At 36.1% G+C, this 25752-nt stretch overlaps 1 protein-coding gene across 1 annotated transcript in view; it reads right to left on the reverse strand.

Annotated features, from left to right (window-relative positions):
• Positions 1-1032: 1032 nt before the first annotated feature.
• Positions 1033-25752, reverse strand: part of SLC35F5 (solute carrier family 35 member F5) — a 30080-nt gene continuing 5360 nt past the window's right edge. The window contains exons 4-17 of the mRNA XM_068195257.1: positions 23247-23388; positions 22060-22203; positions 20141-20203; positions 18911-18992; positions 17373-17563; positions 16149-16230; positions 15736-15823; positions 15117-15181; positions 14673-14777; positions 14038-14197; positions 12540-12630; positions 10163-10317; positions 9616-9704; positions 1033-8674 (exon numbers count right to left, since the gene is read on the reverse strand). Of these exons, the coding sequence (XP_068051358.1) occupies positions 9623-9704; positions 10163-10317; positions 12540-12630; positions 14038-14197; positions 14673-14777; positions 15117-15181; positions 15736-15823; positions 16149-16230; positions 17373-17563; positions 18911-18992; positions 20141-20203; positions 22060-22203; positions 23247-23381 (1443 nt within the window). The 5' untranslated portion in view covers positions 23382-23388 and the 3' untranslated portion in view covers positions 1033-8674; positions 9616-9622. The remainder of the gene's footprint in view (positions 8675-9615; positions 9705-10162; positions 10318-12539; positions 12631-14037; positions 14198-14672; positions 14778-15116; positions 15182-15735; positions 15824-16148; positions 16231-17372; positions 17564-18910; positions 18993-20140; positions 20204-22059; positions 22204-23246; positions 23389-25752) is intronic.

The raw sequence follows: 25752 nt of genomic DNA on the forward strand, positions 1-25752 counted from the left end.
CACAAAGCGAGGCTGCATTCCCGGCTCCCTCTGCTGGGCAGGCGTTCAGCCATCCCCAGAGAGCAGCGCCCTGCCAGTGCAATGGGGACTCGGGGGGACACACACCATCGCTCCCACTGTCCCCTCGTCTTCCTTCCTATGGATGGGCTTAACAGCTAGCCTGCAAGCCAAACTGAGGTAGCAGAAGAAGAAACTGATAAAATACCAGTTTATCTATAACAAAGAAGAAAGCAAAGCCATTAGCATGGAAACTGATAAAATAAACACAAAAGATACTGGCAGTTAGAAGATACGTGCCTTAGGGAGCAGCGTATGTGCCTTAATAATTTCTTGTAAATTCTTACCAATTAATTATTGACGTTAATTACTTTATACCAATAAAATACAATAAGCGACTGCTCTGTCCAATGAATTTAATGAGCTGTTTTTATGTAACTAATGACTTAAGATCACACTTTATTAAGGGTATAAGAACTTCAGAACAACTTGCAATGAAGAAGCCGCCGTTGTTGTCTCTACACAAGTGTCCATGTATGTTGTGTATCCCTCTCAACAGCAACCCTTCCTGCCCCACTTTAGGTACTGAGCAGGCTGTCCTGTGGTCTGGAATGTCCCCTGGTCTGGAATGTCCCCTGGTCAGCCCGGGTCCCCTTCCCGGCTGTGTCCCCTGCCGTGCACCCCAAACTCCTGCCCAGAGTGGCAGCAGGAAAAGCAGCAAGGCCTCGGCTCTGTGCAAGCCCCGCTCAGCAGCAGCGGCAGAAACATCTCTGCATTATCACCCCATGCTCGGCTCAGACCCAAACAGCCCAAACCAGCCATGGGGAAGAAAATCAACCCTGCCCCAGCCAAAACCTGCACTCACACCAAGCTGACGCCAAACTACAGCCTTCCACATCCTGGCTGAATTCAGGTAACACAAGACATCCCAAAACTCCCTTTTAACCCCAGCCCTAGTGACCATTTTTCCTAAACTGATGATATAAAACACGTTAAGCAGTAACCCCAACCAAATACCAATTCCTGTTAAGAAAATAAGATTTATAATCTTTATTGTTTACTTACATATAATAAATATAATACAGAACAAAAACATCACACCCATTGATTGTATTACACAGGCTGTTAATCAGAATACATTACATTTTCTTTTTATTAGCCCTTTTATAGGGTTTTGGTACTGGATATTAAGAATTTCAATTTATAAACCTTTTAACATAAAAACAATCTTCCAATTTCCACCTTCATACATGTTTCAAATATTCATATATATACTGGTTTTGTTAAAAATATATAAGCACTGTTCAGTATTTGCAATATAGGACTTCAATTTCCATTCATTGGATCTCTACTAATATAGAGAATTTCAAAATAATTAATAGCTTAAATCTGATTTTAATTAAAAATACGTATTCTCTATTTTTTATTTAACTGACCTCCCATCAGAAAATGAAGTGACAGGACAAAGACACCCCAGGCAAAAGCCAGTGTTCACTTCTAGAGAACAAAGGGTAAAAGCTCTGGTTCTTGCTTCAGCTGTATTATCCTGGAATAATGGAGACACTATTTGCTATAAAGAGGGCAGAAGGAAACCAGAGTTTCTGAAGAGATATGCATCTCCATTTCAGATTTACTACTGCCATCCTGCTGTTTTCTTGGCTTAAAAATCACTGCATCAAACCCTGATATATGTTTTTCTCTGCATGAATATCCTTGCCATTAAATGGAAATTAGATTAAAATGCTACATTTCTTTTTTATCAAAAATAGATCAAGGTTTAACACACTCTGAAATCAGGTTTTCAAGTGCAAATGCAATACACATCAGCAATTCACGTTCTGCTTTCACTAAGGAAAATGGTTAAAAGATGATGCATAAAGATGTTTCAAAGAGGATACTTGGATATCTGGAACTTGCTGTGCTCCCAGAACATCTGAATTATCAGCAAACTGTACAGACTTCAGGGAAAAAAAAAGTTTTCTTCCGGTGAAAGCTCTTCAGTTAAAGCAGCTTCCACTTTAAAAGTGTAACTGAGAATTCCCTGAAACTCAGTACAAAATGCAACACCAGAACAACCACCAAAACTACGACTGGTTTTGTGCATCTTTTAATGCACTCAGGTTTCAGGGGTTTCATAACTCAAGGTTTCAAAAACAATTTTGTTTTACTAATATCTACTCCAAAGAGACTTTACATGAATTTTAAATCGTTACAAATGCCCCTTCAGCTCTACAACGCTGAAGTTGTACCTCATACTTAGTACATTTCTCTAACTCCATTCAGGCAATGTCAACTCCACACCTGGCTGTACTTTCCATGTAGCTTTGTGTAAACAGCCTCTCATGAGTGCCAACTGACAGAGCATTCCTTTGTAACTGCATTGGATGGACTTCAAAAACACCAAACCACAAACAAATGTACCTCCTAAGTCTCCAATTATAATTTTTTTTCATTATTTTTTAAAAACAATCACAGGGCTTCATTTAAGCCTTCAGCTTCGATATGAAATGATTATTTTAAATACCCAACCATAGACCAATCCAATAAACTACTGGCCAAGCACTTCCTATGTAGAATTGGGCTATGCAAGAAATTACCCCGGTGATTTTACAGCTATGCTTCCTACTTTCCTACTAATATTCTTGATTTTCAATTAACATTTCTATCTTAATTTTTTTTAGTTTTTTTTTCTTCTTCTTCAATAGGAAAGTGACATTGGTTGGAAAGCCCCTGCTGTTCCCCTAGCTAGAGGAAAAAGTAAATTCTAAAATGTTACTCATTCTGGCAGTAGAACCAACTTAACTGGTATGCAAGAGTTCAGATTTTGGTAGAAGAGAAGCATCACCTGTGACACAGACAAGGAAGACTTGTGGACTGGCCACATCAGTAACACATTGACTACTATCATTGATAAAAATATAATAATTTGCATAAAATAAAATTAGTTCTGTGCTAAATGGCTTATTTCCCTCAGCTTGATAAGAATGGGGGTTTCATTGGTTTTATTTGGTTGAGTTTCTTAAAAAAAAAAGTGGGTAAAAAATCAGGAATATATGTGAAGAACTATAAAATAAACAGCCCTGAATTTTTATTTCTGAGGCCATTTCAGTATCCAGTCATATTTCTTTTGTGGAACATAAAGAAAATTTGTGTACCTTTCCTGAAAAAAAACTTAAGAAGTTCATTAATAAAAGAAAGGGAATATTGGATGCAACTTCATAAACTGAGATGCAGTTAAAGGAGTCTGAATTTGTAAAACTAAACAACTGCTTTCTACAAAAATCCTCAGAGAAAAGCCCTTTATGCTTTTTAAAAGTAGGAAGTGAAAGCCAGATGGAATTCTGGATGCATTCCACATCATGACAGGCATATCCAGAAAAAGTCTGGTTACCTACTAACACCAGATGTAATAACAAGAGCGAGAACACAGATCTCTAAGTAGTCACATTATATGTCAGATTTACGTTTTATGTCAGATTTCTAACACCACAGAGGACTAGGGCAGTCAAAATACAATTACACTGGCTTTAGCTAGAGAGGAAATTCACTTTGCAATGAATGCAACAGGGCATGGAAATGGAAATGTCAAAGCAGAAATCATCAAAAGGAAGCTGGTGCTCAAGGCTGATGACTATGATCACATGTTCTCACTATGGACAAAAGAAATATACAAAGTGCAGGGGTTAATATTTCTCATGCTGCTGATTTTAAACAAAAGTCATGAGGCAAGACAAATTCACCTTCTAAATAATTAAGCTGCACACTGGCTATGTGGAAATAGCTTTTGTGATCAGTAACAATAGTGTCTTTACCATCCTTACCAGCACTAAAATCCCTCCATTTATATTACTGAGGTCTTAAAGCAAACCACTCCAAATACATGCTGCAGACAGAAATACTGCAAAGGCATAAAGGTCAACCTGACTGCAGAGTTCTTTTCAATAAAGTTTTACTTTATTAATGCTGTCTATGATTCTTGTGGGCTTTGGATCAGGTCCCATTCTGGCCAAAGTAACTTTACTGGAAAAACAAACCAAAAATCCCCCAAAGTGATGAGACTTTTAAAAAATTTAATTATATAAATTAATATATTTATGTTAGAGATTTATACTGATCTATCCCAGAATCAGATTATGTATTATTACAGCACTGCCTAACCCTGAAAGTTAATGTCACTGTCATATCAGAAATGCAGCTTCAAAATCAGCAAAGTAACTATTCATTTCTATGGCAAAGAGGACAATTAAGTAGAAAATTACACACATTTCATCACCTAAGAATGGATGTTTCTCCAAAAAGTAACAAAGTGTTGGGCAGAGTAAATTTTATTGACATCTTTAAATGACCTTAACATTCTCATAATGATTTACCTGATAAGCCTAAGGAAATTCAACATGGAAGTTACATGATGTGAAATGTTTGAGTGAAACCTGGAAATGTTTGTAGGGATTTTAAAAGGAGGAATTAGTTATTGGGTCTGACAACATATGGTATCATCCATATTTCCCTGAGAAATCATGCCCTGAAATGATCATGTAAAACAAAATACAACGTTAATGAAATTGTGGATTAGACAGGGAAAAATGCATAACAGTTTATGAATCACATCAATGCTACTGGAGTTATAACTATTAAATCACAGGCTACATGTGACAGCCAGAACAGAAATGGTAACTAACTCAAAACTTATGCCAAGTAAAGGAAACTGATTCAAAGTACCATCCTACAGTTAGCCATATAACCCAACACTGTGATATTAACATCAGTTTGTTGATTTTTGAGCATGCCAGTTCTCCACCTCATTTACACTCTGCCCTTCCGAGGTCTATTTCCCTATGAAATTCAAAGTGTGTCCATAAACTCAGCCTATCTCCAAAATTTAACTGGTTTTCCCTGCTCAGTTTAGCTCAGTAACATAATTTCCCTAAGACAGGAGGATCTGCAGTAGGGAATAGGAAAGATAACATTCAACATTAAGAGAAACGGAACAAAGAATTACAAAGAAATTGTTTTGCCACCTTATTTAAAGCCATCACAGCTGTGAATAGCAGTACCTAGGCAGGAGTATTGTGACAGGAATGACAAAATACAGCAGCACACACCAAGAAAAACAATTTGCAGGTCCTCCTGTTGTTGTTAGTACATTCCAAGGAGGTCTGCCATGAATAGACCAAGGATCATCTGCAGTTCCCCGGGTTGAACAAGAGCCCTGCTCAACACCCCATCTCCACAAATGCCCACAGGGACACCCCAGGCTGTGCCTCAGGCCTCCTGCTTCTGAGTCTGTGTGCAGTCCCTGCAGCCCAGCCAGACCAGTCCTGTCCTACGCCCCTACCCCTTACAGGCATTCCCAGAGGCCAGAAGCCAAGGAGCAGGATGCAGTGAAGACTGGGAAAGCCAAAGAGCGAGCCCTCAGTGCCTTGAGGAGCACTCGTGTGCCCCAGACTTTGTTACAGATGTGGCATTTCCATCTCTTGCTGAACCAGCACTGCATCTGCAGCAGCCCCCTTGTAGGGAACACATTTTCAGCATGACTGAAACCCAACACAAAGTGGCCAGAAAAACTGAAATCCTTTTCTGCCTTTGAAGTGCAACACACTGCTTATCAAACTAGGCAAGACTCACCAAACCCCTAAAAGCAAAGGCATGCTCTGTAAGCTTTTGGCAAATTATCATCATTTCCTTCATCTATAAAAACCAAACAGCCCCAAAACCTCAATTGCACACAGAAGAAATTGTTGGTTGTCTCAAAGGATTACAGGAATTAGTTCAGCTGTTTGACAGAGCAACACATAGTATTCGTTCCCCATTCTGCAGGCCTGGGAAATCACTGTTCCTTAACCATCGAGTGACAATTGAAGAAATGCTCGACAGTATTTTTCTAAACCATATGTGGTTCCTACAAGAAGTAAGTCAGAATGAAGCCATTCCCAAATTGAAACAGAAGAGCAATGACAATATACCCTACCACACAGAGGTAAAGCATTCATGAGAGAGCTCCTTCACATTCCAGTTGTGTTATGGGGAAGAAAAACCCAGCACGTCTCCATCGTGTCAGAGATACCTGAGAATCAAAGCTAAATCTCTTGTGCATTTACCAAACATCCATTAGAGAGCTATGCAATTTACATTTCAAATCAGACATTTATAGTTATAAAATATCATTGTACTAAAAATCACAAGGTTTTGTAGAAAAAACTCCATCACATTCTATTAAATGCAGGAACAATGTTATATGTCACAGCTTCTGTAATTAAAAGTGTAACACGTTTCCTGTAACTACAGGGGCACCACTGTTTAAAAATCCTTTCAGCAAGGACAGTTTGTTTAGTTCCTACTATTTAAAGAACTGTAATTTAATGCAAAAACACAGCTTAAGCTACCTAGTGCCACGAGATAAAAATATTTCATATCTTATTTAAAAAAAAACAACACATTTTTGTGAAAAACATTTGGAAAGCCCTGACTTGGAATTTACTGAATGTTCTTCAACATTCCTGGGGTCAGAGACAGAAGAATATTCTCTTAGTACTTCTTTTCTTAACCTCTCAAACTACTGAATAATAAAAATTAATAGTCATATACATGGGAGGCTATGATGATCTTTGACTTTAAGCCATGAACATAAGGGCAAATATAAATAGCAACTGCATATTTGGCATTACAGATCCAATCCAGTTTGCATGACCAATTGCAAAAAACAGTCATAGAAAATTTTGCTACAAATACTGTCATTGCCCATCTGAAAGCAAACTCAGTTTTGCCAGGCTTAATGCACTGATGCCACAAGTCCCAGCTGATTCAAATTTGGAGTTAATGCCTGGTATCAAATATTCTGCAGGATCTCATTGAAACATTTAATTAACTGAAAAGAGACTTTTTTTTTTTTTGTGAGTAGGCATTAACAATACTTCTTGAAAAAAAGTTAAAGCAGACATCCTCCAAATTTGTCTTAATTTTGAAGGACAAATCCAAAACCTAAGGAAACACCACTGATCAAAAAATGCCTGAAAATTCTACCAAAACAAAATCAGTTCAACATACTGCATTTTCGACCTCTCTACTTGTGGGGTTTGGAAATTTAACTGTGAAATTTGTGATTTTTTTGTGGTTGATTTTGGTTTTTTTTTAATTCTTATTTAGGGTCCAAGAAGGACTTACAATCTCATCTTAAAGAGATGCTTCAGATCACCAAAGTTTGTAGTGCAATCCAGTATTAAAAACAAGAAAGAAAAACTTGATAAAGGTTGAATACTTGAACTGAATAGCCCCAGGTTCATTTTGTCTTCCTACTCTACACACAGCTCTCATATTCCAGCTGCTGGCTCAAATTCTTCTATAAATGTAGAGCTTAAGCATGCTGCTTTCCTGCATTCCCTCTTAAATAAGTTTTATTACCAAAACACCAAAATTACTTTTGGAAGGATCATTACTGAGTGCCAAAACATGAAGAGGCATTTCTGCTATGAACCCTTCTGCATTTGTGTGGAGGGACAGTAGAAATACCCTACATTATTAAAAACCTTGTTATGTGGAAGAAAATACTCCTGGCTAAAAATCCATCTTACATTCATTATAAAAAACTCAAATCCATCAAAAGCCAAAATTAACTTTGATCTAAGTGTCTTATAGGCCAGGAGCTGAAAAATGGCATTGACTAATTTCAAATATTCCTGAATATAATTATAATAGCTTCTCTGGATTCAAAAGGATTAGACACTGCAGTGGAAGAAAGATAATTATCAGTTTTAGAATAAATTTATTAATACAGCTGGGGGGAAGAAAAATCAATGCAAACACCTTTCCTCTTCATATTGCTCAGCAGATTAGTGTAATGCCAACCCACTGACTGAAAACTTTCACAATTAATTTGAGCTCTTTCACAATGTGGCAGCTACACCTGAAAATTTTCATGTCTGAGAGACAACTGGGATTGACAACAGTCATGATGGTATAAGAATGTATACCCAAATGGATTGCAATTAGAAATATTTTATCATTCACTGAAATTTTAAGCATTCCTAATTGTTGGGCATTTTTTTTTTATTTTTAAACATCAGCACCCATTGCCATTACAAGGCTACTCAAAATGGCCTAAGACATTATATATGTAGTGTTCCAGGACCGTACAAAGATCCTGCCTCAGTAATTATAGGAATGCACTTAATAAATTACCTTTCTATTTTTATCTATTAATATGCAAATAGTTTATACAACATAAAAAATTTAATTTGTACCTACTACAGGTAACATATCTATTTAGCTTTTCATCTGAAAGCCTGTAAGACTTGATGACCTGCAAACATATTTACATAACTCACTTTAAAGTATCATTTAAAAATAATATTGTCCAGCATTTAACAAAATAGTGATTTAAAAAAAGAAAGAAATCACTTAACAGCATTTGCTTTCTTGATTTTGTCAAGTAATGTCACCAGCTTAAGTGTTATAAGGCAGGTTGGTTGCTCAGATGGACTAAGACTCCCAAGGTGACAGGCATGTAGTAGATCTTTCATTTATAAAATCAGATGAAAGCAAGAAAGAGAAAAAGTTTAGAGTTTCAAAAGAACTGAAACTTCTTATTTTTACTACAAATTCAGAATAGGCACTGAAACATGATTCCTTAGGGACTTTTCCAGAAGATTGTCTCTTCGCTGGGCATCATTCCATTTTTAAACTAAGAAGAAGAAGAAAAAAATTATCAGGGGTACATAACTCAGGATTACAAAAGAGAAATTACCATAAGTATTTGCTTCCATCTTACTAACAAAGGAAATAACTCCATGTCTTCATACTTCACATTTACTGTTTTGGCTAGAATAGTTTTAATTTCATTATTAGATTTAAACAACATTGGAAAATAAAAATACACTTTTCATGTAATTCTGCACATATTATTGAAAACCCTGAAGCACAGGGCTAGGAGAGCTCTAAACTTTGACTGTTTTAATGCTCCAAGCCAGTACTGACAAACCATTTCATGTTCCTTTTAGAGATTTGTGCAACCTCCTCTTAAAAGTGGGATATTTTGCAAACTCTTTAGCTATTCTAGCCTATTTTCCCTATGCTTACCATGAGAAATATTTAGCCTAATATATAATGGAATTTACCAACTTAATTCTTGTCATCCACAAACACAAGGGCTCATCTCTACTTTCTGGACCCACAATGATAAAGTCTGGTGATCTTTAAACTACCCTGAATGGCTGGTGTTTTTCATGAGCTGCAGCAGCCCAAACTGAGACCCCAACAGCATAAAGAGTGAATGAATTACTTCAGATCTCTACCAAACACATCACCCATGCCAAGAAGTTGTATGGCTCTTCTGGTGTATTGACTCAGTTTTGGATGAACTCTTGATCCAGTTTTGGATGAACTTTGTAATACTCTTTAGTAAAAAACTACATTTCAAAACCATTGACTGAGAACTGTGAGAATAATGCTTGGCAACAAGTAGCAATAATAACTTTGAAGACACACCTTTAAAACTCTGTCCATCCATACAGAACAAGACTGACTGCATGCTCTTTAAAAATGTGTCCTTGCATAGCACAAATGCCACCGTGAAAACCAATCCTCACCTTTCTGTGCATTGTTTGAGGTTTATTAAAGGTTTACCTTTTGACTATGAACAGCAGCCATCTCCATCCTGTGAAACACTATGCATAGGGATGAGGCTTTCACACTGCTCACTTTCTTCTGGCATTCTTAAAAGAAACACATTTATTTAAAGTCATACAATAATATTAAATTTATTGTTATGAAGCCAACATAGGCATCAAGTATGCAGCTGTTTGAACTTTAGCCATTATAACCATGCAAAGACTCCTTAAATTTATCAAGTGTTCTCAAGTTTGCAAAATTTTCACTGCATGTGCTCGGTACAGATATTATTACAGAGGCATTAAGGGAAAAAAATGTGACAACCACTAGGAAACTTTTAAGAAGTAAACAGACTTCACATCTTTCCATTTTCTGAGCATTACATAGGTTAATTGTATGAATGGATTGGCAACTACTGCTATTAAGAAATCAGTGCACCTGAATATAAAATCAGGTGAAAATAAACAGAGTATGAGTATTGTAGCTTATAAAATACTATAGGATATTGGAAAGGATATTGGAAAGGCTAAAGAGACCGGTTAATAGTTTGTGACTGCTCTACCTCTGAATTCGATGTTTTCTACAAATAAAGGCAAAAATTCTTCTGATTCCCACCATCACTGGATCCCAGTTGTTATAGTGACACAAGAGAGTTGCAATGAAAAATGAAAAAAATACAGGTACTGCTCCTGCAAAAAATAACCAGGAAAACTGCACCTGGAATTGAAACACAAACATCATTCACTTGATAGCTCAAAAAAGAACTGACATGCTGTATATTTGGAATGATTATTGTTGTAAGTTTGAGTTATTTTAAACAGTGTGAGTTATTCTGTACAATTTCTATAGTTATTGCTTCTTCTAAGAACTGCATAACCTGTTCCCACTGATCCATTCTTAACGATGGAACATTCTGTCTGCACTGGTAGCTGAAAGAAGACTGCTATTTCCAAATAGTCTTGGGTTTAGGTTTTCAGTTGTGTTTTTGGTGCCAAGGAGGAAGTCTCCTAGGCATTCCATGGGTTGGAAAGCAATGACCTTTAAAGCCCATTCCAACCCAAACCATTCCATGGTTCTGTAACTCCAAACCAAGGGCATAAGGAGAGCCTGGGACCTGCCTTTCAGGAGGACAAAGCCATGAGCATGGGCACAGCCCCCCGTGTGGAGAGAAGATCCAGAAGTGAAGACTGGAGAAAACATTCAGCACCTGACACTGATGATCCTCATCAACTGCAATTGTTAAGCCCTGTGTTTCCCAACAGATTTTTAATGCAATTCAGAACACGTAAGTTGCCAAAAGGAATTAGTCGTAACAAACCTGGTTGTAATCTCCTAAGATTCAGATTTATCTTAGAAAATTACACCCAGAAAAATAAATATCCAGAAAGTTAGTAATTGTGACTATTCTACAATTACCATGCCATTTGACAGTCATATGAAGGCTGCCTGTATTGATATATTAATCTTTACATTACATGGTGTGATTCTTGGGGTGTCCTGTGCAGGGCCAGGAGCTGGACTGGGTGAGCCTGACAGGTCCCCTTCCAGCTCAGCACATTCTGTGATTCCATGATTATTAGCCATGCCAGTGGCATTCTTGTGCAGGGTTCTTTTAAGTAAAAAAAAAAACAGGCCAGAGGCAGGGCAGCTAAAAATTCTGTCAGGTTATCTGAGATGTGGACACCTGAGACTTCAGGGCACAGGGCTTGGCTTAGGACAGTCTGATGTCTGTGTGACAGACTTGCACAAATACACCTGTGCAAAAAACCTCCAAGTCTGCAGCACTTTGCCTTTAACCAGAGTCCCTCACTTGTGCTTCTAATACTAGTAATTTGTTTTCTAAAATGTAAGACAGAAAGGATTTACTTCCCACAATGTGAGCTTCAAAGGTAATTTGCCCTTTTGTTAGCAACATCAGCTGAAAGTCATCCAACAGAGCTTGGGAGATGTTTCTGCTATTTGAAATGCCTCCATGCTGCATTAGTACATGAAGAATAAATTAATTTTACAAGATCTGGACTCTGTGTTTATTCAGAATAAACAGTCTAGAGATTAGGCTGTTTACTGGGAATTAGAAAAGTATAGTCCATTTTTCAGTGCATCCCAGAAGAAAGTTTAGATGAATCACTTCAGAAGATAACCTAACATTTTCATATATTTATATATGTAACTATATATATACCTCTACCAATGCATTTGCACATACACACACATCTGTGTGTATCTAAAATGTGTACTAACACACAAACCTACATATTAAATTCTTAATTTTTACTACCAGCATTTACTCACATATATTAACCTCATGAAAGTGAATTTTGGGGAAGCAGTCTACAGATGTTTTATTCTTTGTTTCCTTTACAGTTAGCACAAGCTATTTGCCATCTCATAAAAATTTACGTCTCAAGTGCGTATTGCATATGCTTTAAGAGCAACACAAATACAAGTGTCTTACCAACAAATGTTTTATTATTGTTGCAATCACTGCAGTGTTTAATTTATTTCCATGCTGGAATAAGCAGGTAAGATTAACACAAAATATACTGCCTATCACATGATCATTACAAAAGTATTTATTTAGGGTCTGACTCTTTTTGACTTTTCTTATATTTATCTGCTTATTTTTCTGACTTATTTTCCAAAATCCACTTACCAATGAAGTAAAAGCAAATATCCAATGAAGTAAAAGCAAAATACAAGTTGTGTTTGGGTTTTTTTACTTCATTTTTACATGCACAAAGTTTTAGAAGTCTAAAGGTACTCATTACAATTTACACTTTGCTTGCAAAAACATTGAACAGCAAAGCCTCTTTTTGGCTGGAAATATTCCAAGTGCAAAACTCAACTAATTTCTTGTACCAAATAAACAAGTACAAGCCTAAAAGAATTTAATTAGAAGAAATTCTGTAAACAATGATCAAAATTTAGTAGTGCCTTACCTTTTGCATGCACATGTCAGCTATTATGGACAGAGGTATTGTAAGGCTTAGGGCAAGTGTTCCTATCAGAGATGAGGTAAGAAAGCAGCCCCTAAAAGGCAGTAAAATCATAACAATTATACAATTTAATGACAATAAATAATAATTATAATGAGGTCTTACTTAAAAGACAACCAAAGTAATACATCAAATGAGGAAAACAGTAAGTCTTAGTTACTGTTAAATAACCAAAAATTAACTCACACCATCACATTCCATCATAAATCTGTGAAAGTGCATAGAATTCTTAACTAGGCAATGGATGCCTTCTGGGCTGAGGTTTAATTCCCATACCAATCTTTTGAGATGATAGAAATTTCCCTATTTCACATGTACTATCTTCATCTAGAAAAATCTGCATTTTGTTCCCATACCAAGATTCTCTCCAGCACAAGAGACTGCTTCTGAATTACAACAAACCTGTCCACAGAAAACTGTAAATGAATAAATGGTATAGAATCCAAAAAAAATTTATCAGCAGATAAAAAAAAAACAAAACAAAGTCACATCTATCAAAGTCACATTATTTAGTTGGTAATATGTGCTTGGGTAGAGTAAATTAGGTTAAATGATATTATTTACTTCCAAAAAAAGTAAAGAAGACTATACTAGTGGCACACCAGACTGGTAAAGAATGATATCAGCACAAACTCTGTAATTAGTCTCAATCCAAAACTCTAGGGAAAAGGAACTGGAAGTAAAACTAGCTCTTCAATTGACTGGAATATCATTCTGAGTAATTAAACAAATATCATGTATGTAAAAAAGTCTGTGCACACCCATGTGCTAGGTACTTGATTTTGGGACAAGAGACAATGTTTGAGGTTTGGGGGTTTATGTGTTTGTTATTTTGCTTATGTTAAAATTACACTTAACCTGACACTGATACTGAGCTGCAGTTTAATCTTACAGGATGGCATTAACATCACAAAAATATACTATCAACAAACCAGTTCAATTGCAAAGGAACATATGCTACAATGCATTATACCTAGGACTGGTATAGAAGTTTGCCAACAAACAAAAAATTATTACAATTCATACATAACTTTAGACTTGAAAAAACAAATAAAAATCCACACCCCCTAAAAAAGCCAAAATGTTTTTGTGGAACTCCATCTACTCCACCTTGATCTTTTGTTGCAGTATTGTGACAGAATTGTTACAACAGAATTCCTAGACTTCTTTTGCTACTGCAACTCGTAGCACAAAGCCCCATTGTCTCAAATGTTAATTCTGCAATAAGCTAAACACACAGTATTTTAATTACTACAAGCACACATCAGTTACTTTTTAAAGCTAGCTGTTGTCTTAACAGGACATTGTGACACAATGCTAAAACTGCACATGTGGAGAGAAAAACAAGGATAAAGGACACAAAGCCCAAACCAGACAATTTTACATCTCAATATAGGAAAGATAATTCATGTGAAATATAGTCAATGTATGGAGTACATACCACAGCCAGAGGAACTCTGACAAAACTGTTCCAATAAGGCCATTTATGACAATGCACATCCAGATCAGTTTATTGGGAAACTCAAATGCTTCAAACCCAGTATAGTGAAGCAGGAAGAACCCTGGCCACAGCAGCAACAGATTAAACAGTCCTACAAAACCTGGATATAAAAAACAGTATTAAGTAAATCATAATAAATTTTCTTCAACATAACCAAAATCTCAGCTCAAATCTGCTATTTTGAAAATATGCATATAGAAAAGCCGTCATGAAGCAATATTTTAAATCTTTCAAAGGAAACAAATGTAAGAAATTTAACCTGAAATTCACAAACTAAATTTGCATCAGATATTTATAGGTTTGAAATTGAAAAGAAAATAAAAACTAGAAATCTCATTAAGTCAGTGGAGCTGTCTGCATTCCTACAGGAAGTTCCTCTCCTTGTTAAGGCTCTAAACAAGAAACAATTCACACAACCAGTCTCTAAAGGACTCAACCATGGGAGTAAGAGGCTTTCTTTACTTCCTTGGCTTTTCTAAGCCCCTTTACCACTCACACACAGTTCAGTGCCTGGAAGCATATCATTGAATCACACCGTGAATTAAAACTTTCAACAGAGTTACTTTTGGTCTTACCAAAGAACATTGGTATGTCAAGTTTATCTTCTCTATCTACTTTCCTTTTTATCATGACTATGTAGACAGCATACAGCATTGCTCCTACAAGAGACCAAATGGAACCTGGAAAAATGGAAAAAATACTCCCCTGAGATATGCCAAACATGTTATGCACAGTAGGATCAACTCTCCTAAACCTCCACTGATTACAGAATCCATTACTAAATGGAAAACATGGGAAAATGGAGAAAGCTTTATACTTTGCCAATATACACACAGGGTGGAAATTTATCATAAATGGCAAGTTTTAGAAGTTGAATCTAAAAGGCCAGATTGTGAAATGTTACATGAATTAGAGATATAGAGCTTGCTCTATGACTACTTAGTACTGTCAGAAGATGGTACTGATCACATATTCCAGGATTCCAGCATATTCCAGGATTAAAACCCGTAAGTAAATACCTATTGTATCTTTTCCAGCAGATTTTTCAGATCCAGAAAGGTTAACAAGTACCACACCACCAATGCTAGCAAAAAAAAGAAGAAATGCAAAATGTTGCTTGAACTCATGAACTTCTTTACAAAAACAGAGAGAAGAAAGAGAAAAAAAATACACAGTTCTATCTTTAGGCATTTTTAGTTAACCAAAACCCACTTCTGGAAAGTCAAATGGAGTTCTCAACTGCTAAGGCATAATCCCAAGTTAAAACCAACCAACCCCACTTTTAACTTCCCAGAACAATGCACCAGGCATTTAATGAAAGAGGCTGAAAACACTGAGTGTCAAACTTTTTCACCATTACACAAAAATAAAACAAACCACAAATGAATAACAAGAAAATAAGTTCATCTATTTCCAACAGAAATTAATCTAATTTCCTACAGGAGAATGAGATTTGGAAATGGTGCATGATATGAAGCATTAAGAATCCTTAATTCAGTTGCTCAATTCATCTGTGAAACAAGGATTTTTAAGAAGTGATGGGTGTCATTTATTGTCACAGCACAGGTACAGCAGGTACAGTTGTCCCCTCACTGTACCAGGGAGTTTTGGACCAAATGCTCCCTCCCATTATCTTACCTTAAAATAACAGCTAATAATTTGGACAGGGTAAACCGATCCCCACTGTTACTGGGAAAGACTGCAGCTAAGATTAATGTAAAAAGCCCTGCAAGAGAAATTCAGAGGAGTTTATACAATCAAGTTTTGCCAGTAATTTGCTCAGAAAACTACACAGCTTCAAAGCTATTATACTCCAAATATATTTCTTTAATATACAAATATAGCTGCAGAAGTACACACACAAAAAGCAGGGGAAATATGAAGGTACTCTAAAAAACCTTTTCAAATACAAAATGAATTTTCTAAACACACATATTCAATGCCTTTAGGTCAAATCCACAAGTAAAAATGTTACACAAATCCATTGGAACAAGATTTTTATGTTATAAACAGTGCTGTAATGCACATCTGGTGATGTAAATAAAACTTACCAGAGGTTGATGACAAGATATTAACTATGGCCACTTGGGTATCTGACAGAGCTTCCTGGTACGAGAAATTTGCCAAGAACCACTGCGGAAAAAGGAAAATAATTTTGTTATTATATGGGTAGCAACAACAGAGCTTAAGTTTCTCAGTGCAATAAAATCCTACTTCAAAAAAAAAAACTCCAGTTATTTAAAAAATAAAATCAGAACTAGATTTTTAGCTTGAAGAGACTTCTAACTTCTATGAAAGTGGAAGGCACATTAAAAGGCAGCAGCAAACTTAGAACTGGCTCAAACCAACCACATTCAAGTACATGTTTAATAACGAAATAACATACTTCAGAACTTAAAAATAATTAAAATGACATTATAATAGCTAGTCTCTAGTAACTAAAGGTACTTTTGACTTGTTTTGGAGTGTTTTAAGATGATAACTGCACAAGGGCTGCAAAGAAATTTCAGTAATGCATGTGACATTAGTCAGCCTAATGAGGTTCTTTCAGAGTACTTAAACCCAGCACACATCTCCACTGTTAAAAACGAGCATCTCTTACATTCAGTGCCTAAAAAATGCTTCTTAATTCCTCCATAAAGGAATAAAATGGCAAATGTTTTCTCACTTCTTGAGATCCCATTAGTAAGACCTCAGATATATTCTAAGGGAAGTAACCACTCTCTTGTCTTACACAGAAATATTCATAAAGTCCAAAAAGAAATACATGTACATGCCAGTAGTGTCCATGAACAGAATAAACAGGATTTGTTTTGGACATGAGGACACTACCCCAGAAAAAATTACACCACTATTTTCTGGTAGATGCATTAGTGGTACTATTGTTGATAATAATAATAATAACAACAATAATGTTTAAATAGCTCTACTTCCTGAGGAAGAGCCATGATGAGTCCACACTACATAGAATCCATTTGGCAGTAGCCATGAAGCTGCTTCTAGAAAAGGTATCACTGCTCTGCCCTCTACATTTTTCTGTCTCAAAAATCCTGCCCCTGGAATCTCTTTCTCCCCCCAGAACAGAGGTATGATGCAGCAACAGCATCTACCAGCAGATTCATAATTAAATCTTGCACAAGGAAAGTTTTACTTCTTATAGCACATTTATAAAATAAGGTTTAAAGAATACAAGTCATCTCAATACTTATTCACTATTACTATACAAGTTTTAAATGCATCTTTACTTAAGTTTTGTGAAAGAATGGAGCACTTACCACGAAGCAAAAGAAAAAGCTAATTTTTGCTACTTGGCTTGCAGTGAGTTTTCCTACAGTTTTTAAGATGGATTCCTGCTCCTTCACTGTTGGATACGACATGCGGGACAGCTTTGCCTCCAAAGCATGGCTGGATGGGAGCTGCCGGATCTCCATGATGTTACTGAACCTCACACGAGGCTTCTTGGGTGCTTGAGAGAAGGAAAAAAAAAGAAAAAAAATTTAAAAAAGAAAAAAAATATCCATATTATTATTAAACTTTTTACGCTAACACAATATGCAAATAAAACTATGATATTGTAACACACCACTGATTACAATACTGCACAAATAACAGGTTCTTATCCAATTAGAAGACATGCCATCATGATTTATTAAACTAATATTTTGCTATTCAGGAGTCCACTAGTAAGACAAAGCATAATTAATTACTGTTTTCAATCAGTAAGTTGTTCACCTACGAAAATATCACTGAGAAGCACCTCCCTGCTCCCTGTCAAAAATATCAACAAAAGGTAACAACACATTTTTAGATAGGAATTATTCCATCTTGAGAAGCATAATATATATAAGATTTTCTTTAACTGTCTAAAAGCCAAACAACCAAAACCTGCACACAACTATACCCAACTGCAAAGACAATGATTCATTTAGAAGATTAAAGTTCAACAGACCTCAAAGCTTAGCAGAGACCATAAAGTCACTTGCCCTTTTGAAATCCACTCTCTTACTAATCTTGCAAACTAGGATCAGGTTTTATTTAGAAGGTTATTTTAGTATCATTAGCTTCCTCTGTAAAGAAAACATTACACTAAACACTACAGGCAAATATTAGCTTAAATCAATGTGAAACAATACTTTATTTCCTAAAAAAAAGTAAAGGGAAGGCTGCAGCTGGAACAATTCTGAAGTGATTGGTGCATGTTGCCACAGGAAGCAGAGCCTACCAAATGGTTCCTAATGTGTGCCATGTAGAAATTCAGAGAGCCTCCCTTTGATAAGCAGGAACTCCTCTGCTGAGATTTGGCTAACTGGATGTTTTGAAGCCAACCTTCCCACAACTGTCTGGGACAGTTAGGTCTGTTTCAGGTACTATCACAAGATAGTGAGGCTTAAATAAAACCAGAATGCACATAGACTGTTGAAATTCTTACTTGGACTGCTTTGCTCCTGCTCTAAAAAGGACAATAGCTTGTTTTTCCAGAGGCTGACTCACTGCTGCTGGTCTTACAAGCCCAGAAGGAAAGAATCACAAGTACTGAACCCAGCTGGTCCCTTGAGATAAACATAAGCTGCATCTGTAGTGACCAAGAAAGGTAAACTGAAAGACAGGCCTATGTTTTCTCCACCTGAAAGTAACTATATGAGACTGCAATTCATGCAATAAGAGATTTCAGAAAGAAGGAAAAAGGAAAAAAAAAGGAGGGGAAGAAGGAGAAGCATGTCCTGCAACATGACAGCAGCTATACTAAACAAAGAGAAAAGTAACTCCTTCACCAAAGAACTAACATTACAACATTCCAAAAGTCTTTACTCACTTTTCTCTGCATCACTACTATTACTGCCATTTTTTTCAGCTGGCAAATCATGAAATTTTACAGGAACATATAAAGGTTCGCTCTGCAATGAATCAGTATAAATAAAAATACAGTTAAGCAGGATATTTAAATTATTACCAGCAAATTAGAAAACCAAATAAAGAAAAGCTTGGTGAATAGTAAGAGAACCAGACTTAAAGCAGATCTGCACACAGGGGACAGGGAATTTGTCAAAATTCATGTATAAAATATACTGTATGTTACACATATTGGTAAAACACAGTACTTAAAGAACTGTGCTCTTTTGTGTGTATCCTCATGCACACAAAATTTATGGCCAGAAAATTCACACCTACTGATTTAAAATTACAAAATAAGTCATCAATAATACAGATGTTTTATTAGCTATAGCTTCTGCCCAAATTATAAACTAGAAACATGAAATACAGAATGTATGTAGAAAAATTCATGTACTCATTTTCTTCCCATGACCTTAAACCCCCTTATTTTCTTCCCTAGATCTAAACATCAAAAAACTTCGGGAAAGATCTACAATACGCAAGGCACTTAAAAGTATTTCAAGCAATTAAAACTTTTGCTTACAAGACAAGTTTTAAGCTACTTGTTTAGATTAAATTAATAAACTGTAAAAGTGAAGTCATGAAAAAGATCTGATAGTTGGATTTTCATTAGGCTTGTTTAGGACAAGAATTCTGGCTGACATTTAAATTAATGCAAAATTGCCCAATTTTGTAGAGTCACGTGATCTTAATGAACTGAGAAGGCCAAGAAGATTTTATTCTTAAATACAGATAAAGTTGAAAATCCCCAAACATTTAAATGAAGAATATATCTGAAAAAAAGTCTCCTCAAGTAATTCTGTATAAAGTATCCATACAGTAATTTGCAATACTCAATTCCTTCCCCCACTCTATTACAGAGATGGTACTGAGTTGAGTATGTAAAGATTTTCTCTGTACAAAATATTTCTTTGACAAACTACTACAGAAACATTCAGTTAAGTGTTTTACTGAGCTGAGAACCCATATTTCTTATAGTAAGCAACACCATTATTTGCAGTACTTATTAGTAACATATAAGCATGCAAGTTACCAATCCCCTTTGACAAAACCTATTACACTTAAAACTGTCATATTTTATATACAGTAAGTCAAGATAATTGTGCCATGTTATTGTAAAGCATTGACCTTCATAAATTAAGGCACTTACCAGAGAACTGTTCACAGTGGTATCTGTTGTACAAGCAGCAAAATAACCTTCAGCATCTGCAAACTAATTACAGAATTTTTAATGTAATAAACTACCAAGGCGAAGTTATCAGTAACTGAAATTTTTGAAGAGTAAGGGTTTTTTATGACTTTTTCCATCATTCTGTCACAATTCCCTCTCTCCTCTCAGTCCTCCTGCCTAATACCAAGAGGGCCTACAAGTTCAGTAAATAATTTCAGTAATTCCTTGTAGCTCTTGAACCCCACTGAATTAAACTACTCAGAAAACCTGCAAAATTCAGTCTTAGGGACACAATCCCCACTAAATGATTGTCATCTATTAACAAGCTGCTTCTTTCATCATTTTATTGAGGCAGAGTTCCTTTCCCTCCTCGTCTGCACCTTTACCAAACCAATATTCTCTGATCTGCAGCTTGCTGTTCTACCATGATGGTAGCAAAACTATTAAACAAAGCCTCTAATGTGGAAGAGAACTTTAAGGTGTGAGTGTTTCTCCAAGCAATCATTGAAATAAAACCATATAAATGGATATGTTGTCCAGACTAATAAACACAAGACACTTTAAAGGTACTTGCAATAATTACAGAGTTGAATATTTAACTACACCCCTTGAGGGGGAAGGAATTTTCTAACAGCACATTTACAGTCCTGTCTGCACTGTTCTTTTGAAAAGGAAAAATAATGGGATTCCAGTAGCAGTGTCATGAGTGCCACACACAACATGTGACAGACTGGGCACTATTAGTCATTGCTTTCCAGTTCATATTTCATTACTGTCAGCAAAGAAACTAAGTTCTGTTTATTCCCAAATTATCTTATGAAGATTCTGAACAACATCAAGTCTAACACATGCCATATTACACACAAACACTTGGTATTAAAGGCTGATCTAGCAAAAAGTGTATCAAGATATCAGCCAACTTTAAATGCTCTATCTTTAACTCAAGATTTTTTAAAAAATATTTTTCAGTTGTTCTTTGTGCTTTGTCTTTTCTTAAAAAAAAATAGATAAAAGTCGTGTGACACTTTAAATATGTTATGCCTGCAACTGTCACTATCAGTGAAGTCTAACGTATCCAGAAAATCCTAAGTCATTTTCTTTCACACAAGCTATTTTCTATAAATACATGTTGATTAACAGCATGTTCTTGGATCACATTTTCTGGGGTTTTTTATGTGATATTAGTATCAGGCCAAATGCCTTCCTGTTTCCTGAGTGCTGCTGTTCAGCATCCTGAAACACTGGCACAGAACAACTGCTCTTCCCAGCATCTCTTGGAAAAAAACCCAGTATTTCTGTCATATAACAACAATTTTAGGTTCTAGCACAAACTATGCCTAACTCTGGAATGGGCATCAGAAGGTCACTCGTGCATAAAAGCTATAAAAAACAACATTAACAACAGCAAAAACATAATTCTGCCACCCTTACTAAATGTAACTTTAAACTCCTAAAAAAAGTCAGCAAACAGCTCATAGTTGTGCCTGAGACAAAAAGAGTCAGTGCTAAAAATCAACTACAAAGTTCAAGTTCTGATTCCTTTGGTTGCAGATGTTGGGGGACTTAAAGGGAACCAAGAGCCAACAGTGAGTTTCATAAAGTCTTGTTAAGAGGAATTATGCTCTGCAATTGCCCAGGATACAAAACCAGGCTGCAGGGACCAATGGCCTGGCCCAGCAGAGCATCTCTTACAACTCCTGACACATCTCAAATTGCTTTTTCTTGCCTCTTATCTTCTCACATGACAACTGTTATGGCTGCCATGTCTTCCCATGGGATGATTCAGCTTATATCTCAAATATGCAACCTTTGCTCTTCTCTAGTCTCTATTTTAAGGGGTTTTAGTTCTGTACAAACTTAGACAAAGATTACAACATCTACAGAGTTATAATACTTACAAAAGCTGCATGCCTTCCACGAAACCCACGAGTACACTGTTGCCTCCATGGCTTCCAAACAATAAATCCCAAGAGGTATAGAACAAACATAGATGTTTTTGCAAATGTACTGAAAAAGGGTTTGTTGTACCTTGTAAAAACATACTGTGGAAAGAAAATAATTGCAGTATCCAAAATTACCAAATAGGTAAGAGTTCACAAAATGAATGATCAGGTGTTAAATATAGAGTCCAGAACAGTGTGGTTCCCAAAATACCAGAGTTGTGAGTACTGGCATGGATAACCAAAGGAACCAAGTGGCCCTACCTGTTCTGGGGGAACCCTCTCCCAAACTACCTCCAATGCCAACAAAAAGGAGATTTTTTTGTAAGAAACAATGCCACAGAAGGAAAACCATTTATTACTTGTATCTCACCAAGCAACACATTTATATGCTACTGAACTCAAATAGCACTGAAAATACATTTACATACAAATATTTTCTAAATTGAACACCACTTTTATAAGCAATAATATGTAAATCAGAAATTAGAGACTATTACTTTGGCTAAATAACATTTCAGTATCAAGAGTGACTCCACCAGCTCGTTCCAAAAAATGTTTTATTAATATCACATGGTAAGCACAAACATTTGTATATGCTTAGTTTCAAAACTGATATAGAACATAACTTAATGACAGTTCAGAGAAATTTAGGAATTTTTTAAAAACTCCCATTTCCATTGCTAAAGCTCTGGTTTAAGTCCTAAAACTTAACATGAAATAAATACCATAACAGTTTCAATATGGTTAATATATGAACTAGATGAAATTACAGGGTTTAAACTCCATGACTTGAGTCCTTTCATCCTGAACTTCTGGATGTTCTGAACTACAATTCACCACAACAATCAGCCTGCCATGTTACAGCTCATTTACTATTTTTTGGGAACCATATGGGCATTATTTTAATCAATATAGCAATAACAAAATGAACTCCCTGATTACAGTACACAGTGATGAGTTTATGCTGTTTAATTTTAAAGTCATCAGTAACACCTTCTGTCTCAAAAGAAACAGGCACTGAGTTGAACTTATCTGTAAGTTTTAGTGGATTCAGGCTAGTGAAACATCAAGTGTTTGATAACCTTGTTTCTGCTGCATTTTCTCATTTACTTTCCCTTTAAAATGTGTGGAACAATACTCACAGAAGTGAGTTCTGAAGAGGCCACCCAGATGACATCAACCAGGAGGAGAATGACAATTCCTAGAGCCATTCGCCTGCGCTGAGCAGATGAGCTGCTCTGGGAGCTCATCCGGTTCATGATAAAAACCCACACCATTTGGAACCTGGGCAAGAGAGACAGAAATAAAACACAAAAGCTTACAGTGACACACAAAAAATAAACACTGGGGGCAACTGCTTCATACACATGAACAGGGCCTAATATGCAAGGACACACATGGCTGTGTTGTTAAAAAGCAGATCTTTGACACATCCAGCAGGAAATTTTCAGAGGTATTAGGGACAATTAGAAAGTAAATCTTGACTTTACAAAAATTTATTAACTGCTTTAGCAATGAAGTAAGAAAAAAGTAGGTAAAACACAATGTCTTTTTGGAATTTACACTACAAGTTCTGCAAACAGTATAAATTAGATTGATGTGTTGTGACGAATGTCAGAAATGTGTTTAAACTTAGAGGCATTCAACAAATATTTCAGAAGACATCGGAAAACATTTGGGTAAATTATAAACCCTTATAACAAGAGGTGATTCAAGAAAAAAATAGAATAATTAACGGTAAACTTAAAAAAACAGACTACACATGTAGTTGTATTAAGAAATTATATAGCTATTTGGTAATTTATGAAATACAGTAATGAACCAATTCTAGTGAAAATCTATCAAAAATTCATTAATGCTACTACAAAGGAATCCAGATTTGTGACACAGCTTTACAGCTGCCCATTGGATGGCCTAAATTTATGGAAGGCCTAAATTTAGGAAAACTTTCAATTATATTACTAAAAAGCTTCAAATACAAGTGTCAGAGACTGATGACTCATTCTTGTACTAGAATCCGTGATGTTAGCCAGACTTGTATGTGATATTTCTATCATTAGCCTTCACTTATTTATTGATTCACTTATTTATTTTAAGAACCAGTTTATTAAGAGTTCATTAACTACAGATGGCACAGCGTACCATAAACTCAAACACCATCTCTGAGAGAACTGCTCAAGGAACTGCAGTCTAAGTCATCTTTAGAGAGCAGCTTCTGACTTTCACAGTAAATAGAGGTCATCTGCTTTGCTAATATGGTCTGATAAATTTAAATTGAACTTTGTTTTTAACACGTGTCAACATGCAGGTACTTGCTTTCTTTTCATTATTTACAAATTATTTATGAAAGAGAAAGTGCAACAATGTCCTCAGTTAGTGAGGAAGGTACATTACTTTTTTCCAGAATAGCCTGTTCCTCAGATTAAGGATTTAAATGCCCAGATAATGTTGAAAACAGTGCTGTGATCTCCAATGTGCATGTGCATGACTCAAATTCTATAGAGTCTCTGCCATGCTCAAATCTTGACACTTTTTCCTCCATTTCTCAAAGGGCCTCTTTCAAAAGGAAAATGAACAGGCAGAGTTCCTGAAGTATAATTACACCACTAGATCTACGCCGATATATTCCATGTGTGGGCATCAGTTCTGGATAATTACTCTGCTTTTCTGATAAAATGCTGGGACTGACAAAAGAAAGCAGAAATCTAAGTAGAGAGAGGCAAAGTTATGAAAGACTCAGCAAGGAATTATAGTTTCTACTTGATACAGAATAAAGGAGAAAACATTTGTTCTCAAAGAGAGAGAAAATGAATGTATTATCTTAAACTTGAGGAAACTAACATATGGGTTTTCATTATTGAAAGCTTATAAAGGTTTTTTTTTGGTTTTTAGGAATTGTTTTAACAAATACTATGTATGATACTCTAAAAACTGTGCCTTCATTTCATTATGACTAATAGCCTACAAGCCATTACATGAAGTTATACTATATATAGCCTAAAAATTGCTCATGTGTTTGCATAATATGCAGCTAACATGGAAGCTGGGCATAGAAGAGTTGAAACAAGCTGGAAGGAAGAAATCTCATTCCTGTCAGGCTACAGCACAACGCAGGGACAGTGGGAAAGTATCCTGGAAAGAGAAAGCACTGCAGCCTCCCACCAGGTCTGTGCTGCAGGCAGGAGGGGAGAGGTAGCTGGGGAGAGAGGAGGGAATGGCAGCAGCCTGATCAACTGGACATCTCCACATCAGATGTTCCCTTACACCTACAGCTCTGCTGTTCTCACCACAGGCTGCTTCAAAGCATGCTCTGTGAACAGAGATCATGCACAGATAACATTCACATTCTGCAGCTGTTTAGTCTTGTGCTCAGCTTGTCTACTTTAGGCTTGAACAAATCCCTTGCTTTAAAATCCTTCAACAGGAGCAAAGTAAAGGATGATGGAACATCCAGCCCTTCTAAGATAAGAGGTTACACATAGTTATTCAGAGTCTATGCATATTTTACACCTTTTCTTCAGTACCTTTGACAAGTAGATGTTAAAATTCTAAATAAAGAGCCCATAATTATGCCTTAGAAGTTGAAATTTTTTCTGTGTTGCAGTAAGAGCAGCTATTACTTTCTCATCTGACTACCAAGTATCTGTT

The sequence above is a fragment of the Anomalospiza imberbis genome, chromosome 7 (genome assembly GCF_031753505.1).
Source record: "Anomalospiza imberbis isolate Cuckoo-Finch-1a 21T00152 chromosome 7, ASM3175350v1, whole genome shotgun sequence".
Classification (NCBI taxonomy): Eukaryota; Metazoa; Chordata; class Aves; order Passeriformes; family Viduidae; genus Anomalospiza; species Anomalospiza imberbis.